Source organism: Theropithecus gelada, chromosome 4 (assembly GCF_003255815.1).
Source record: "Theropithecus gelada isolate Dixy chromosome 4, Tgel_1.0, whole genome shotgun sequence".
Taxonomy (NCBI): Eukaryota; Metazoa; Chordata; class Mammalia; order Primates; family Cercopithecidae; genus Theropithecus; species Theropithecus gelada.
The window spans coordinates 3275498-3290031 of NC_037671.1; the positions used below are offsets into that span (position 1 = coordinate 3275498).

The 14534-nt window shown below is 42.4% G+C and overlaps 1 protein-coding gene across 2 annotated transcripts in view; it reads right to left on the reverse strand.

Annotated features, from left to right (window-relative positions):
• EXOC2 (exocyst complex component 2) overlaps positions 1-14534 on the reverse strand; it is a 203884-nt gene that overhangs the window by 52442 nt on the left and 136908 nt on the right. For both annotated transcript variants that reach the window (XM_025383676.1, XM_025383677.1), the window contains 5 exons: positions 10709-10789; positions 10170-10229; positions 9445-9506; positions 8064-8130; positions 3375-3491 (listed from right to left, as the gene is read on the reverse strand). In XM_025383676.1, coding sequence (XP_025239461.1) covers positions 3375-3491; positions 8064-8130; positions 9445-9506; positions 10170-10229; positions 10709-10789 — 387 coding nt within the window. The remainder of the gene's footprint in view (positions 1-3374; positions 3492-8063; positions 8131-9444; positions 9507-10169; positions 10230-10708; positions 10790-14534) is intronic.

Genomic DNA, 14534 nt, shown 5'->3' on the forward strand with positions numbered 1-14534 from the left:
CGGGGCCGGGAAAGGGGAGGTGTTGATCAAAGGGCATGGCATGGTAACCACAGTTAATAACAATGTATATTTCGAAATTGCTAAAAGATTTTTAATGTCCTCTACAAAATGTAAGCTGGTGAGGTGATGACCGACTCTTTCTACAAAGCATACGTAGATCAAACATCACATTGTGCACCACAAATACGCACAATTATTGTCAATTAAAATGAACAAACAAAACAGAAGAAAGGAGGCATTCCCAAGTTGTGGCTTAGTGGTTCCCAGTGGCTGCTGACTGAGGCGGGTTAGTGCATTATAGATTATTTTATTTTATTTTATTTTTTAGACTTCCCAATACTTTTTCTTTTTAAAAATAACAGTTAGGTCTTACTTTTATAAGTTGAAAAAAAATGCATGACTGGAAAAAGACATCTCCAAGACTTGAGCAAAAGCTAAACGTTACGGGCAATACTAATGAAAATGCATGCACATGGCAGGACGCTCCCTGTTGGCACGTACCGTCTGGATTCAAACAGCACCGAGTCCACCAAAGGTTTATAATGGGGCTTATTTTTAAGGAGGAACCTTGTGGAACACGATGATTTGGATACCCTGATCTCAAGAATTACCATTCAATGTGGTTTCATAAAGGCGGAAACAATGCTCACTAACCAGCCAGCTTCATGTCCTGTTTTCATTTCTTTGGTGTGCAGTGGACCCTTGGCCAACACAGGTCTGAACCACATGGGTCCACTTGTACACCCATTTTCTTCCACCTCTGCCACCCTGACACAGCAAGACCGACCCTCCTCTTGCTCTTCCTCAGCCCATTCCACGTGAGGATGAGGAGGATGGAGACCTTCATAAGATGATTCACTCCACTTCATGAATAGTGTTACTACACTTTCTCTTCCTAATAACTGTCTTAACACTCTCTGTTCTCCAGCTTACGACATTACAAGAATACAGTATGTAACAGATACACAAAATGCATGTTGATGCGCTGTTTTATTCATAAGGCTTCCAGCCAACAGGAGGCTACTAGTAGCTAGGTTTTGGGGTAGTCAAGAAGTTATACTCAGATTTTCGACTGCACAGGGGGTTGGCACCCCAACCTCTGAGTTATTTAAGGGTTAACTGCATTCTCAAGAGACCAGTTTTGTTCTTGAAGATGCGTGGTGCTGGACCAGAAAGCATCCCGGATTGAGAACGAGGAAATGTAATTTCGAGTCCTGCCTTGCTGTGCTGCTGACAGGTCAAGTCCTTGGCCTCTCTGGGTATGTTTCCCTAGGAAGATTATGGAGCTGATGATACCATCCCCGATTTCGTCCCAGGACTATGTGCACCAAATAAAAGTGTACGTGTAAAATCATTCTAGCTTCGAGTGTCACTGACCATTACATTTTAATAATCCCCTAAAAACATGCATTTGTCTCCTGTTCCTATATTAAGGCGAATTTATCTCCATGGTCCAAGGTGAGGAACAGGTGAAGGGAATGAAAAACTGGCCGTTTCGTGCTTCTCCTGGCATAAGTACCGTAAGAAAGCAGGAGGAAATATACCCAGAAGACACACTTGGCCAACCCTGGCTCACACCAGAGGAGTCTGAGAGAAGGTCCGACACCCAGTGACATGAGGATGCCAGTGACACGAGGTCCCCCTGTGAGAGACCCTCATCTTCAAGTGCAGAAACAGAGAGAGAATGAACAAGCCACCCACTGTGACCTCTGCCCTCTGACTTTTCCGGGATCGATGCCTCTAGAATTATTTGTCATTTGGAGGGAAAACTATAAAAAACAGTGGCAGTCAGCAGACCTTTCCCTTTGATGCCAGAAATAGATTTTACTTGGTTGGAATCATGAAAGTAACAGATTCACAAATTAATAAAATCAGTGCATACGTTATCATCTAAATCGAGTTTACTATCTATCCATTTTAAACACAACTGAATTTCAAAATATTCAAGATGGTCGATTAAAAAAAAAATCCAAATTCTGAACGGGGAAGAGCCTGCCATTTATACCGCTACATCTCCAGACCATCTGTATTACCTTGGTCTCAAAATGATCTGGACAAAGACAAGGAAGGATATGAAAAAATATTTTAAAAAATTAATTTAATTATACTTCTTAATGATACAAAGTGAAGCAACAGTTCCTACTTAGTACTGCAAAAAACCTAGAGAAAACCAAACTTGTTGCTTCTTTTACATGCAATTCCTAATCATCTCACATATTTTAAAATAAATAAAATTCCTCCAATAAATATATTCATGTCATTATTGTTGTTACACAAAAACAAAGCAGCCACCTTCTACAAATAGCCACTTTTTTACTGCAAGATAGCACTTTGCAATTCTTAACACAAAAATTTCTGGAAATAAACTAGACATTTGACCCCAAAGGCTTAAGTCACAACATTTCTCATCAGGATGATTAATCTTTACGAAAAGGCAGGAAAACAAGACAGGGCCGCCCACTTTGACATTTTCATTCTTTGACAAAAAAATCCCAATGTAGTTCATGAACTGGAACCACCATTTGTAAAAAGTAGGTAATCCTGAGTGCATGTTGATTATAAGATTAACCAGATCATTATCGTCCTCATTCTTTGCATTGAGAAAACTGTACTGACATTAAAAAGTGGTACTAGCATAGTTTTACTGAGAAATCTGATAAACCTTTGCCCAGGAACCAACCAACCTTAATAACAAGGTTACTTCATTTTTTCCTTTTCTGCCTAGTTGAAAAATATATAAACAACAAAGTGTAACACTAAGAAAACTCACTCCATTAATTTCTACCAGTGTCCCTTTTGCCCAGCCTTTCTGCATGCCGTGACTGCAGAGTGGGGAGGCCACAGTTTTCAGGCAGGACGCAGAGCGTCCGCAGCTGTTCTGAGCCGGCGGGTGTGTGTGCACGTGCAAAGCAGCAAAGCAAAAGCATCCCCGAGGTCACACAGAAAGGGAGAGAGGCAGGAGGGTGTGAAGAAGCAGGAAGAGGCTTTCGCAGCCTCGGGGAGTTTGCTCTGGCTGTATCTAAAGCGTTCACCTAAAACGAGTCAAACATGAGGTGATTCTGAAAGATCTGGGTTTGCTGCCTTTCCCGCATTTTCTTCCCTCACTTTTCCACAGCTCAGGTGAGGAGTGAACCAGCTCTAACCTTGAGGGAGTTTTGCTCTAGAGAAAAGAAAAGAGTATCATATTAGCCATTCAAGGTGAACCACGGGAAGGAAGGGACCCGTCCGAAGATGGAGCGGGGGAAGGGGGGAAGCAGTGTGGGCGCGGGCAGCACGCAGAGCGAACGGGCACTGACAGCAGAAGAACACAGGCGAGGAAACAACTTGAAAACTGAGCTGGTAAAACCACCAACTTGTGCATTGAACTCACTTACCTGTGTTATTTTTTCTATTCCCTGGAAGTTGTGCTTTTCAAAGTGTTCTGCGATATTTAGGAAGGTATGACGTTCTAGGAAGCAGCAATTACTTAGGACTATCAAAAGGCGCTGTTCCTAAAAGCAAAACACAGTTTTAGAAAATCACATTTATAGTGCTAGAGAGAAGAGCTGATTAACACTGGCCAAGTTTAATTATAATCTCTGCTCTTTAACGTCAATATTCAATGCTTTGCTTTTCTTGGCTGCTTCTTTCCCAATATCATAACATAGAGAGAAACACAATAAAATCCTGCAACTTCACTATTTGCTTAGAGTTACATGCAATATACTAAAGAATCAAGTATTTCCTTTAAAACTTAACAGCTCGTATGGAAAAACAGATTGATAAAATCCCATTAACCAGGATCAGTTGGGAACTGGGATCAGTGTTTCTTATGAAAAGTGTTCTACTACATTGTTTACTGAATACTTTGTATACAAGAAAAGGCTACAGGAATAAATATTTTAAATAATTAATTACATTTAAAATGTAGAAACTATTATAAAATAGTTCATAAATTTTTTATAACTTGGAAGAGAATTATACTGCCATACATCTGTATGATGGGCTCCTTCAAACACGTGAGGCCATTAAGAATTGTTTGTGTTTGCGGAAGAAAACAAGGAACAATCTCCCTCTAATGGACAGTGAGGGTCGCTGAGGGTGGAGGACTCCAGCTTAGGCTGCGGTCAGTGTAGCCAACAGGAAAGGGTGCAAGCGAGTTACTTCTACATTCTCCAGGGTTCTGTCCACCTAAAGTAATTTCTTACAAAAATTACCAGACACAAATGCTAACAAACACAGTATCCTTTCACAGTTCAAAACCACTTGGTAAATAAAATTCCAGGAACTGCCCTGATGCTGCTGGTGCGGTTCACCAGGGTGCCTGACCCATGTCCCGCAGGCGGCGGCCTTTTCTGGAACAACTTTGACTAATCTAGAGCCTTGACTTAGATCCTTTGAGTAAACCTTTGGCAAAAAAAACCCTTTCCATCACATACTCTGCATGCTCTTTCTGTGCATAACCAGAACAACTTATAGTAAAATAATTCGATATAGTAAATGTGGATATGTGAAAAAAAGATAACATCCTTGAATTTAATTGCCAAGCATATTTTATATTTCCCAATACTTTCATTTAGCTCAACAGTTTCCAAAAACTTTCTAGATTCTTTTATTTCAAATGTTCCCATCTTTATTTCTGGCAGAGTGTACAGCCTATTCACTACCTGCTTTTGGTCAACAAATGTAAATAAAAGGCCTAGGGATTATTAAAGGATTGTCAAACAAGTGAATGGCCTTGAATCACTCTATAGATAGGAAATGGGGTATAAGACAGGGTAAATAGGGTTGTATTATGTATAATACTCCTCCACATTTCGTGAATAAACAGCCAGAAGGAAAACAGTGAATAAGCACTGGAAACCCGTCCAGGTGAGGTAGGGACGAGGACGCAGCATCCCCTCCAGTCCCTGGGCCTGGAATTACCATGACACAGTCCCTGCAAGGACAAGGAATAACTAAAGGTGACACTTCATCAGCTGCCCTCAACACGCTGTTTGCCTCAAAAACCTCAGCTGGTTGCTCAGTTTTGAAAATCAATCCTTAATTACTTTTTCCTTCCAGAATCAAGCCTCCTTATCTTGCAGACCTGAGCCTGCCACATCTTCTCCGCCCTGTTAATTCTCTTTGTTTTTCCCATTGTAATTTGCACGGCTCTTGAAACACAGAAAAGCTATTTGAGTGATTTAAAGTCTGACTCCTACAAGCACACTGTTGCTCAAATCTAATCATTCAGACGCAGTAAGAGTGGAAAGAAAAACTGAACAACGTAGACTCTGAACCCTGGATGACTAATCAGAAGCTTATTAACAGCTACGATGGAGACGTGTATTTGAAAACAGCAGCTCCACCTATCAAACGCAGCACGTGCAGGTGACGAATACGGTCTCATGTTACTTCAGTGATTCCCCACAGCATCTCTATGACGCAGGCGTCACCACCACAGTTTTGTTCAGGAGAACACGGGGCCTGCGCCCGCTCAGCCATGTGCCCGAGGTCACACAGGATGTGATCCAGTGTCTTCTGACTCCGAATCTAGATATCCTTCTTACCATAGCTGCTTCCCTTCTGGATAACAGAACAAGACCCTGAGAAGATCGCACCGAATCTAATGAGATAGCTTTCAATGGAGAATACAGAGGAATTGAATTTGGTCACAAAAAAACCCTGGAGAGTAAGGCGGGAGAGAGGAGGCCCTGCAACCTGCAGAGACACACGTGAGGGGCCTGGGGGTCGTTAAGAATAGTCTCAGTGCGAGTCAGCAGAGAGCTGCAGCGTCACGGGTCACAGGGAGCCCAGGGCTGACTCCTGTGCTCCACCCACTGGAAGAGGCACAAGAGCAGGACCACCCCAAGTGCAGGGACGCAGCACACCAGCAGGGAGTGCCTCAGGATTCAGAGCGCCAGCACGGGGAAGCCTCCAGCAGTCTCTGTTCGCTTGGGAGGCCCTCTCCTGCAGCCCTGTCTCCACAGGACTCCCCTAGCCCGCTGCATTTCCGTCCTCCACAAGCCCCTCAGCCCTTGAGGCTGCCAAGCATTCCTTGGTTTAAATGTGATTTTCCATCCCTCTCAGGAGTGCTGTGCTGCTCTATCCGGATTTCCTTCCATCTCTCTGATGAACCCTTTTCAGGGCAAACTGAGGCCCTCTGATACTGGTGAGCTCATAAATACTGGCACCCTCAACATTATTTTTATATATTTGGCCCTTCTCTCCTCCAACGAGGGTGGGGTTCCCCAGCTTCCCTCACCTTCTCTCGGTGCCCTGTTGGAGGAGCACAGAGTGCCTTGGCGGCTCAGACTGGACCAGCTGGCTGCTTTCCCTACAGGATTTCCCCCAAGTGGGGACCCCGACCTCCCAGGCACTGATGACGCTCTTTAGGTTACAGCTGGAAAACACTGAAGGATCAACCATGTCGCTCAACAGCAGAAACCAGCCCCGCCCTGAGGCAATGCTTTAAACCCTCCTGTCAAGTCCATACCCAGGCCCCTCACTGCCAACACACCGGGGCAGGACGTCTCTCCCTGCTCTTGCTTGTGAGGACTCAGGGCCGTCCCCTGCGTGTCGTCCCCTAATGCTCTGCACCGATCACCCTGCACTTCACACTTCTTTCTTTGGAACGCCAGCTGACCTCGCTTTGGGATGGCTCGGGATGGCTGCCACCACTCCTGGGGTGACTCCACCTGCAATTCTGGCTCAGCAGAAGAACCGGCATTTTCTTTTTTGTTCAGCCAGAATTCTTAGTGTTCTTATCTACTCCCAGGGCTTATATATTGCTTATGTACTGCTGATTCACAAATCTGTATCTGTATTTTTTTCTCCTGGGATCTAAACAAGGACATTCAATCACCCACTGGATATCTCTACCTGTATGTCACCCATTCAACAACAAAAACAAAAAAGGGTTCTCTTGAACCTGTTTTTCCCCTGAATTCTCTATCTCAGTGAATGGTATCATTCTCTACCTAGTCATCCAAGGAATTGAATCTAGAATAATTGTTTAAATTACTTGGATCAAACCATATTTTTTCTAATATACCAAATTCCTTATTTAGGTATTCATACTTCAATACATAGCAGAAAATTTGGGTCAAACCGTTTTCCCGTGAGACAGACAGACACACACAACACACACACCCCCTTCAAACTCATCACAAACCAGGGAGGGTTATTTATTATTATTTTTGTGAGATGGCGTCTCACTCTGTCACCCAGGCTGGAGCACAGTGGAGCCATCTTGGCTCAGTGCAAGCTCCGCCTCTTGGGCTGAAGCGACTCTCCTGCCTCGGCCTCCTGAGTAGCTGGGATTACAGGCGCCTGACACCACACCAAACTAATTTTTGTACTTGTAGTAGAGACGAGGTTTTGCCATGTTGGCCAGGCTGGTCTCGAATTCCTGCCCTTAAGCGATCCACCTGCCTCGGCCTCCTACAGTGCTGGGCTTATAGGCGTGACCACCATGCCTGGCCAGAAAGGGTTATTTTATTTATGACAGCTAGAGTTTGAGTTTCAACAGATGAATTTATACATATGATAATATATGTTTGTGAATCTTCTTGAATACATGTATACATTTTAAAAAGTATGTGTGTATATATACATACGTATATAAGCAGTGTATGCATACATCTGTTTGTGTGTAAGTGTGTGTGTGTGTAGAGTTGAGGCTGTGCTCAGATTAAAGGCTATGAGGGAACTTACAGAAATAAAACAGAGAAAAGCAGAACTTCTCTGGCTGAAGAGGCAAGAGCTGTGAGGGGGAGGCACCCTGTCCTCTGCCCCCTCCCCAATCCATCATGGCAACTCTCAAGCACCAGGAACTACAAGGCACCCATTTAACACCCAGAAACCACACAGACGCAGACAGTATGTGGAATGCCTGAAATGGCAACTTCAGCTGAAAATGTGAAGTGTGAAATTCACGTAAATTACACTTTCCTGAACATTTCACATAACAGAGCTCCAAAGCACAGCACAATGTCCTGCACCGCATGCTACAGCAACGAGGCAGGAACAAAGTAATGAGATTTGTGAAACTGTTGTCACACAGTTTAAAACGGTCACTTTCTAGTTGTCGTCTGACTTACAGAGGTCAAGCTGAAGTCCTCATGGACACTTCCAAACAAATCGGGGGAAGAAACATCCACAGAGAGGCTGAACAGAGAAGCAAGTAGAAACAGTTACAAATAAACCACCCAAATCCAAAACGCAATGAACTACACGCAAATCTAAAAATGCAGTGAACTATATGGAAAACATTTGGTGAAAGTCACATAACTTTTTTTTGTTTTTTTTTTTTTTGAGATGAAGTCTTGCTCTTGTCCTCCAAGCTGGAGTGCAATGGCGCGTTCTCGGCTCACTGCAACCTCCTCCTCCCAGGTTCAATCGATTCTTCTGCCTCAGCCTCCTGAGCAGCTGGGATTACAGGCATGCCTGGCTAATTTTTGTATTTCTAGTAGAGACAGGTTTTCACCATGTTGGTCGGGCTGGTCTCAAACTCCTGACCTCGTGATCTGCCCGCCTTGGCCTCCCAAAGTGCCGGAATTACAGGCGTGAGCCACCGCGCCTGGCCAGAAACTTTTAATAAGTGTTTTAGACTTAACAGTTAACAGCTCAAAGAAGGTACTATGGATAATCTGTGAACACGGGCAACGTGAAATTTAATCCATAATATTAGGGATCTGACTGACAGCAAATTCCTGGTGAAATAATGAGCTAAAAATATGAAATCAAATAAAAGAAAACCTAGAAGAATTAAAAACTTATGGGGTCTCTAGGGAGGTGACAGTTTTATACACTGAGAAGCAAAAGCCAAAACCAGTAAACAGACAAACATGGATAAATTCCCAAATTGTCAACTGAAGATGTAAGAGGCATTTATTTCAGTATTATCTGTGTCAGAGCATGAAGTACACAGAAGTTACACATGCCAAGTATAATTCAGAAAGAACAGATTTCTTAAAAAACACACACACACACAGCACTTTACAATGCTGTCCCATACAACAGCATCATGAAAGAATTACTACATGGATTTGTAAACATCAAGAGTTAACACGTGTCCACTGGAGCTCCAATAACTAAGCTTGACCCAGACATAATTCTACCAACATGCTTAGTCTCTAACAAGAGTAATGGTGCCTTCCCCTAACACCAGACTCGTAAAAGTAATCAACTAGGAGTTATATATTTACATTTAATACTTTATTGTTTATAAAACCTGTTCGTTGGATAATAAGCTAATCATGTCTTCAATTTGCTTGATACATCTCTGATAAGGCAAAGATGAGTTGAAAAGATAAACTACAGAAAGAATATAGGTCAAATATTTAAAAAAAATATTACTTTAATATGAATAATCTTTCTTTCTTACTAGAAGTCTTAGGATATAAGACCAAGTATAAAATTTGAGCCTGTATTTTTAATTCTCCTAAATGCACTAATGAGATTAGTTTAATTTTTACTTACTGTGTAGTATCTATATCTGCATCAGGCTTGGTGCTCAACTGTTCCAGACAGTATATAAAAACCTAAGTGAAAAAATAAGTTTCAGAACTCTCAGAGGAATGAACTCCTAGGTATTAATCTATTTGGACATTAAAGACAACTTTACATGAAGTAGAATTATAGATCTCATTAGTGGTGTGGTGTTGTATGCATGCATGAATATGTGTATATACTGTATATGCCCCATTAATGATGAAATATATATCCCATCCATATCTATCACGTAAGTAATGGAAGATTAGAAGTGCCTATGTTTTGATCAATTATTAAGCTTGTGAAGATATTTTCGGAAAAAGACTTTCCCTCATTCACTCACCCACATTCTCAACTTTCTGTGCCTGCAAAGCACTGGCTCCAAGAACAATACTTTACACCCCAGACAGGACATGAGCAACTAATTATCACTTAATTTACATTGTGCTCTAACAGAATATATGTGAGGTACCAAGAGAAGACAAAAAAGGGGAGCATAACATAAATGAAACATTTGGGTATCGCTAAAACAAGTTGGAATTAATCTTACGTTAAACTTTGTTACCCACTTACCCTAAACTATTATGTCCACAGACAAGATGAAAAAAGAATACATATTTAGTGAACATCGTCTGCAGATTATGAATAGGAGAAGGGTTGACTGATACTTAGTATTATTTGAGGCTTTGGGCATTACTGCTTTCAATTATTACCTGCATTATATTAATGCTTAGTTGGCAAACCTCCTCCTGTGTTTTAGGTTGTTGAAAGACCTGCAAGGAAGAATTTTGATTAAACTTTCTGGACTTTGCTAAGAAAACAAGGCTTTTTGTGTATGAAGTCAGATATAAACAGTTAAAACGTGGAACACTGCTTCAGGAGTGGTGTCCTTCCTCTACAAGAAGGACACGCGTGAAGAGTGGGCCTACTGGGTGGGTCTCCTCACTGTAGTGACTCGGGCTGGAGACGACAATGCAGTCCTGGGCTGATGGTCAAGAGCCAGGCCCATCAATCGCTGTCCACAAAGTGCTGTCACTGTAACTGCTCTACCTACAATACCTGCACTCACACTTTAACCTGCATCAGCCTGTCTTGGAATCAGACATCAGCACACCTACGTAGTTAAACTAAATGGAACAAGCGAGCAAAGAGGGAGAAAAGATCTCGCAATACGATGAGTCAAAACTTTACAACTGTGATTCCCGAGGGCTCCTGGGAAACTGTGGAGTCCAAGTGGAGCTGGAATACTTACACTGGCCTCTCCCGGCTTACATTCCAGGACCCCCTTCAGCGACTGCAGAGAGCACACGATGCACTGTTCAAACTGACATGGCTGAAGGGAAAACAGCATATCATAAAATTCAAAAACAAGCACTGGCTATGAAGACATATTTAACACAAGTGAATATGGCCCCAAGGTCCACATTTTCCAGATTAATGGAATGGAACAGAAACACAATGTGAAAAGTAAACTCCTAGTCATTGAGTTTTAGGTATGGCATATGTTTTGTACTTCGTATTTTAGAATGAATCAATCTTGAGACTCCAAAGAATATCTAATTCAATTAAAATAAAACTCAGATTCGACTAAAAATTTTCTTCAAAATTCTACCCTTCTAAGAGGGCAGTACACGATGAGGAGCAGATACAGGGGTTTATATACTGAATGCGGATTCTGAGGTATGTTCTGGGACGAGCTCAGTCTCCCAGATCATCCACATCTCTGGAACTGTCCAACAAAATTTAACGTTACTAATAATGACCTAGAGGATGCAGAGGATCTTTATATCAGATAGACTGTAAACAGTCATTTTCTAGCTACATTAAGTCAGAAAATGAAACTTGAAAATATGCCCAACCAATGGCATCTCAAGATAAGCTAGAATGAATCTTAGATCCTAAGGGTGTTTGTTTTCACTCTGTGCCAGGAACTACTCTAGGTAAGGAAGACACAGGAGTAAGACAGACAGAATTCTCATTATGTGTACATTTCAGGCAGGAGACACGACCATGAAAGTCAAAGTTGACAAAATGGTTTAAAAAAGTATAGAAATAACATAATTTAAAATAATAAGTGCCATGAATAAAAGAAGTAGAACTTGGCCAGGCGCGGTGGCTCACGCCTGTAATCCCAGCATTTTGGGAGGCGAGGCAGGCGGATCACGAGGTCAAGAGATCGAGACCATCCTGGTCAACATGGTGAAACCCCATCTCTACTAAAAATACAAACATTAGCTGGGTGTGGTGGCGGGCGCCTGTAGTCCCTCTACTCAGGAGGCTGAGGCAGGAGAATCGCCTGAACCCAGGAGGCGGAGGCTGCAGTGAACTGAGATTGCGCCACTGCACTCCAGCCTGGGTGACAGAGTGAGACCGTCTCAAAAAAAAAAAAAAAAAAAAAAAAGAAAAGAAGTAGAACTCAGAGACTCAGAGAACAATCATGATGGGGGATCTGCTTTAAATAGGATGGTCATAGAAGGCCCCCAAGACTGTGAAAACATTGACGCTGAGACGGGAAGAGCGAGGGGAACCAGCCCTTTGGGGGAACAGGGAAGGAGAGGAGCAAGTTCTCAGAGGAGGACAGTGTACACAGCCTGCAGAGTGGGCAAGAAACCACCGGGAAAGCAGGACCGCAGGAAGGTTGTGTGTCACAACCACCGAACCTGAGCACAGGTCTCGAGAGATGGGTGGGGCTGGGTTTCATCCGGAGCGAGACACGGAAGGCACAAGGCTCAACCAAGCAGCTGTGTGCAAAGCACTGGGAGTGAGAACCTCTCTTCAACACATGCATTAATTTTTAAAAGAGTTTGGGAAGAAAACTGAAGGGAAGAAAGGAAATGACATCTACATACATCTTTTAAAAGACAAGTTTATTTTCTTATGGAAAGGAATCCAGACTTCATGAAAGCTAAAACAATGTGCCTCAGCTTTAATGTCATGTTATGACTGCACTTGGAAACCACCAGAGGGCATTATAAAGAATACTTAAAAGTGAAAGTACAAAAACAGTAATAAAATAAGAAGTAGAGGATGAAATACCAACTGCACAGAAAGCATTTAAAGAGGTAAAATGTTTGTTAGGTTACTGACCTTACTCATCTAACCTGCCCACCTCAGAAGGTAACTTAAGATGTTATAATGATAAATATTGCTATAATATTGACAATCGAATCTGAGATTCAACCACAGGCCATTACATGTTGATGTTTGGCCAGGTGTGGTGGCTCACACCTGTAATCCCAGCACTTTGGGAGGCTGAGATGGGTGGATTGCTTGAGGTCAGAAGTTCAAGACCAGCCTGGCCAACATGATGAAGCCCCCTCTTACCAAAAATACAAAAAATTAGCTGGGTGTGGTGGTACGTGCCTGTGGTCCTAGGTACTCAGGAGGCTGAGGCAGGAGAATTGCTTGAACCAGGGAGGTGGATGTTGCAGTGAGCCGAGATCGTGCCACTGCACTCCAGCCTGGGCAACAGAGCGAGACTCCGGCTCAAAAAAATTAAAAATTAAAAAAAAAGTATGTTGATGTTCATGTGTGGTTGTTTAGGTATCTTCTATTATAATTTGGACTCAACTTTCTTATTAATTTTATTTTTATACGCATACTAATATAAGAAGTAGAAACAGAATACTAGAAAGTTCAATGAGTGCTTTCGGTTGAACTGGGAGTAGGTGATATCACCTACACGTTCACTATTTCTTTTTTCTCAAAAGAAAGAGATAGTCCTATCTCTGTGTATTGTCAGTGAGTCATCCAATTTAGATGACTGTCAAAAGTTATCACAAATTATTCCAGTTCTTCTGAAAGAAGAAAATTCTCAGAATCTCAGAATTATCCAAATTGAAAAAAGGCAGAAACCATTTTCAACATGAGAAGAAAACAGGATGCTTTCGAGTGAGCTGTTTCAGACCTCTGAAGCTCTGCTCAGAGAGTGCCTCAGCCGAGGGACAGTCACAGTGAGGCAGTGCTTGACCCTGGTGTACTTAATGGGATAAGCAGCATTTTCCTATCCCAGGCACAAGGAAAGAAAAAAAGTTTTCTCGTCTCAAACAAATAGGACTGGCACTATGGAAATCTTAAGAAAATACACATTTTCTTAGATTGGTATGTGATAAGAGGTTAGGGTTATACAACTTAAGTCACCGTTCAAAGTCTAAGAATTTTATATACAAGCCGGGTTAAAATACTAATACTCCAAGCTGGAATCTAGACTTGTGCTCTAAGCATTGATTCACCTTTTCTCTTAAGAGGTCCATGCAGAATAGCTAAAACAGACTCAGTGTTATCAGGTCTGTCGTGGTAGGACGCTTCTTCAAGGACCTCTGGCTAGACCATGTCTTGGCTGACTCTGGACGTGCTATTTCCTAGGGCTCACTCATTCGCAAGGTACACTGGGGGTCAGTTCTTTCGTCCCTGCAGATAGTTATGTGGCTTGTGTGAGAGATCAAATGTGAAATTAGTTATTTTATGGTTGCAGTTGCACTAGGATAAAGTTTAAAAACCAACTACAAAGAAGCTTCTACAGTAACTATTTCAGAGCATCTTCACAGAAGCTGATGTACTACAACCAGGCAAACGAGGTCCCGAGGTCCAGGGAAGCACACACTAGCGGACCACATGCACTGCCCTGAAGAAGGACCTGAAGCCAATCCCTGTTTTATGGCTCAGAGTTACTGAATTTATGGCAGATTTTAAGAATGAGGCATAGGACCTGGACAGCAGACTCTGCTTTCTCAAACTGAACACACCATCTTTTTCCATTTGTGCATAACTGACTCGAGGCAGGTGTGTCTAACCTGCCTGCACCTGCTTCCTCTTGGGCAAGTGATTCAGTGGACAGTGGTCCAATGATCCCTTTCGGCCTGTTTTCAAGCTTGCTATGATAATTAGAATAGGTTTATATAAAAGAGCTCTGAAAATAGTAAACTGAATGTATTATTATCACAGTAGCCCCAGTGATCACAAGTATTAATTTAACAAATAAAAATCCTTTATGTTTGTCCAGAGCTTTGCAGTTTACCAGGTGCTTTGGTCCACAGGACATCACCGTATCCCAGCCCACAGCACTGTGAAGACGGGCT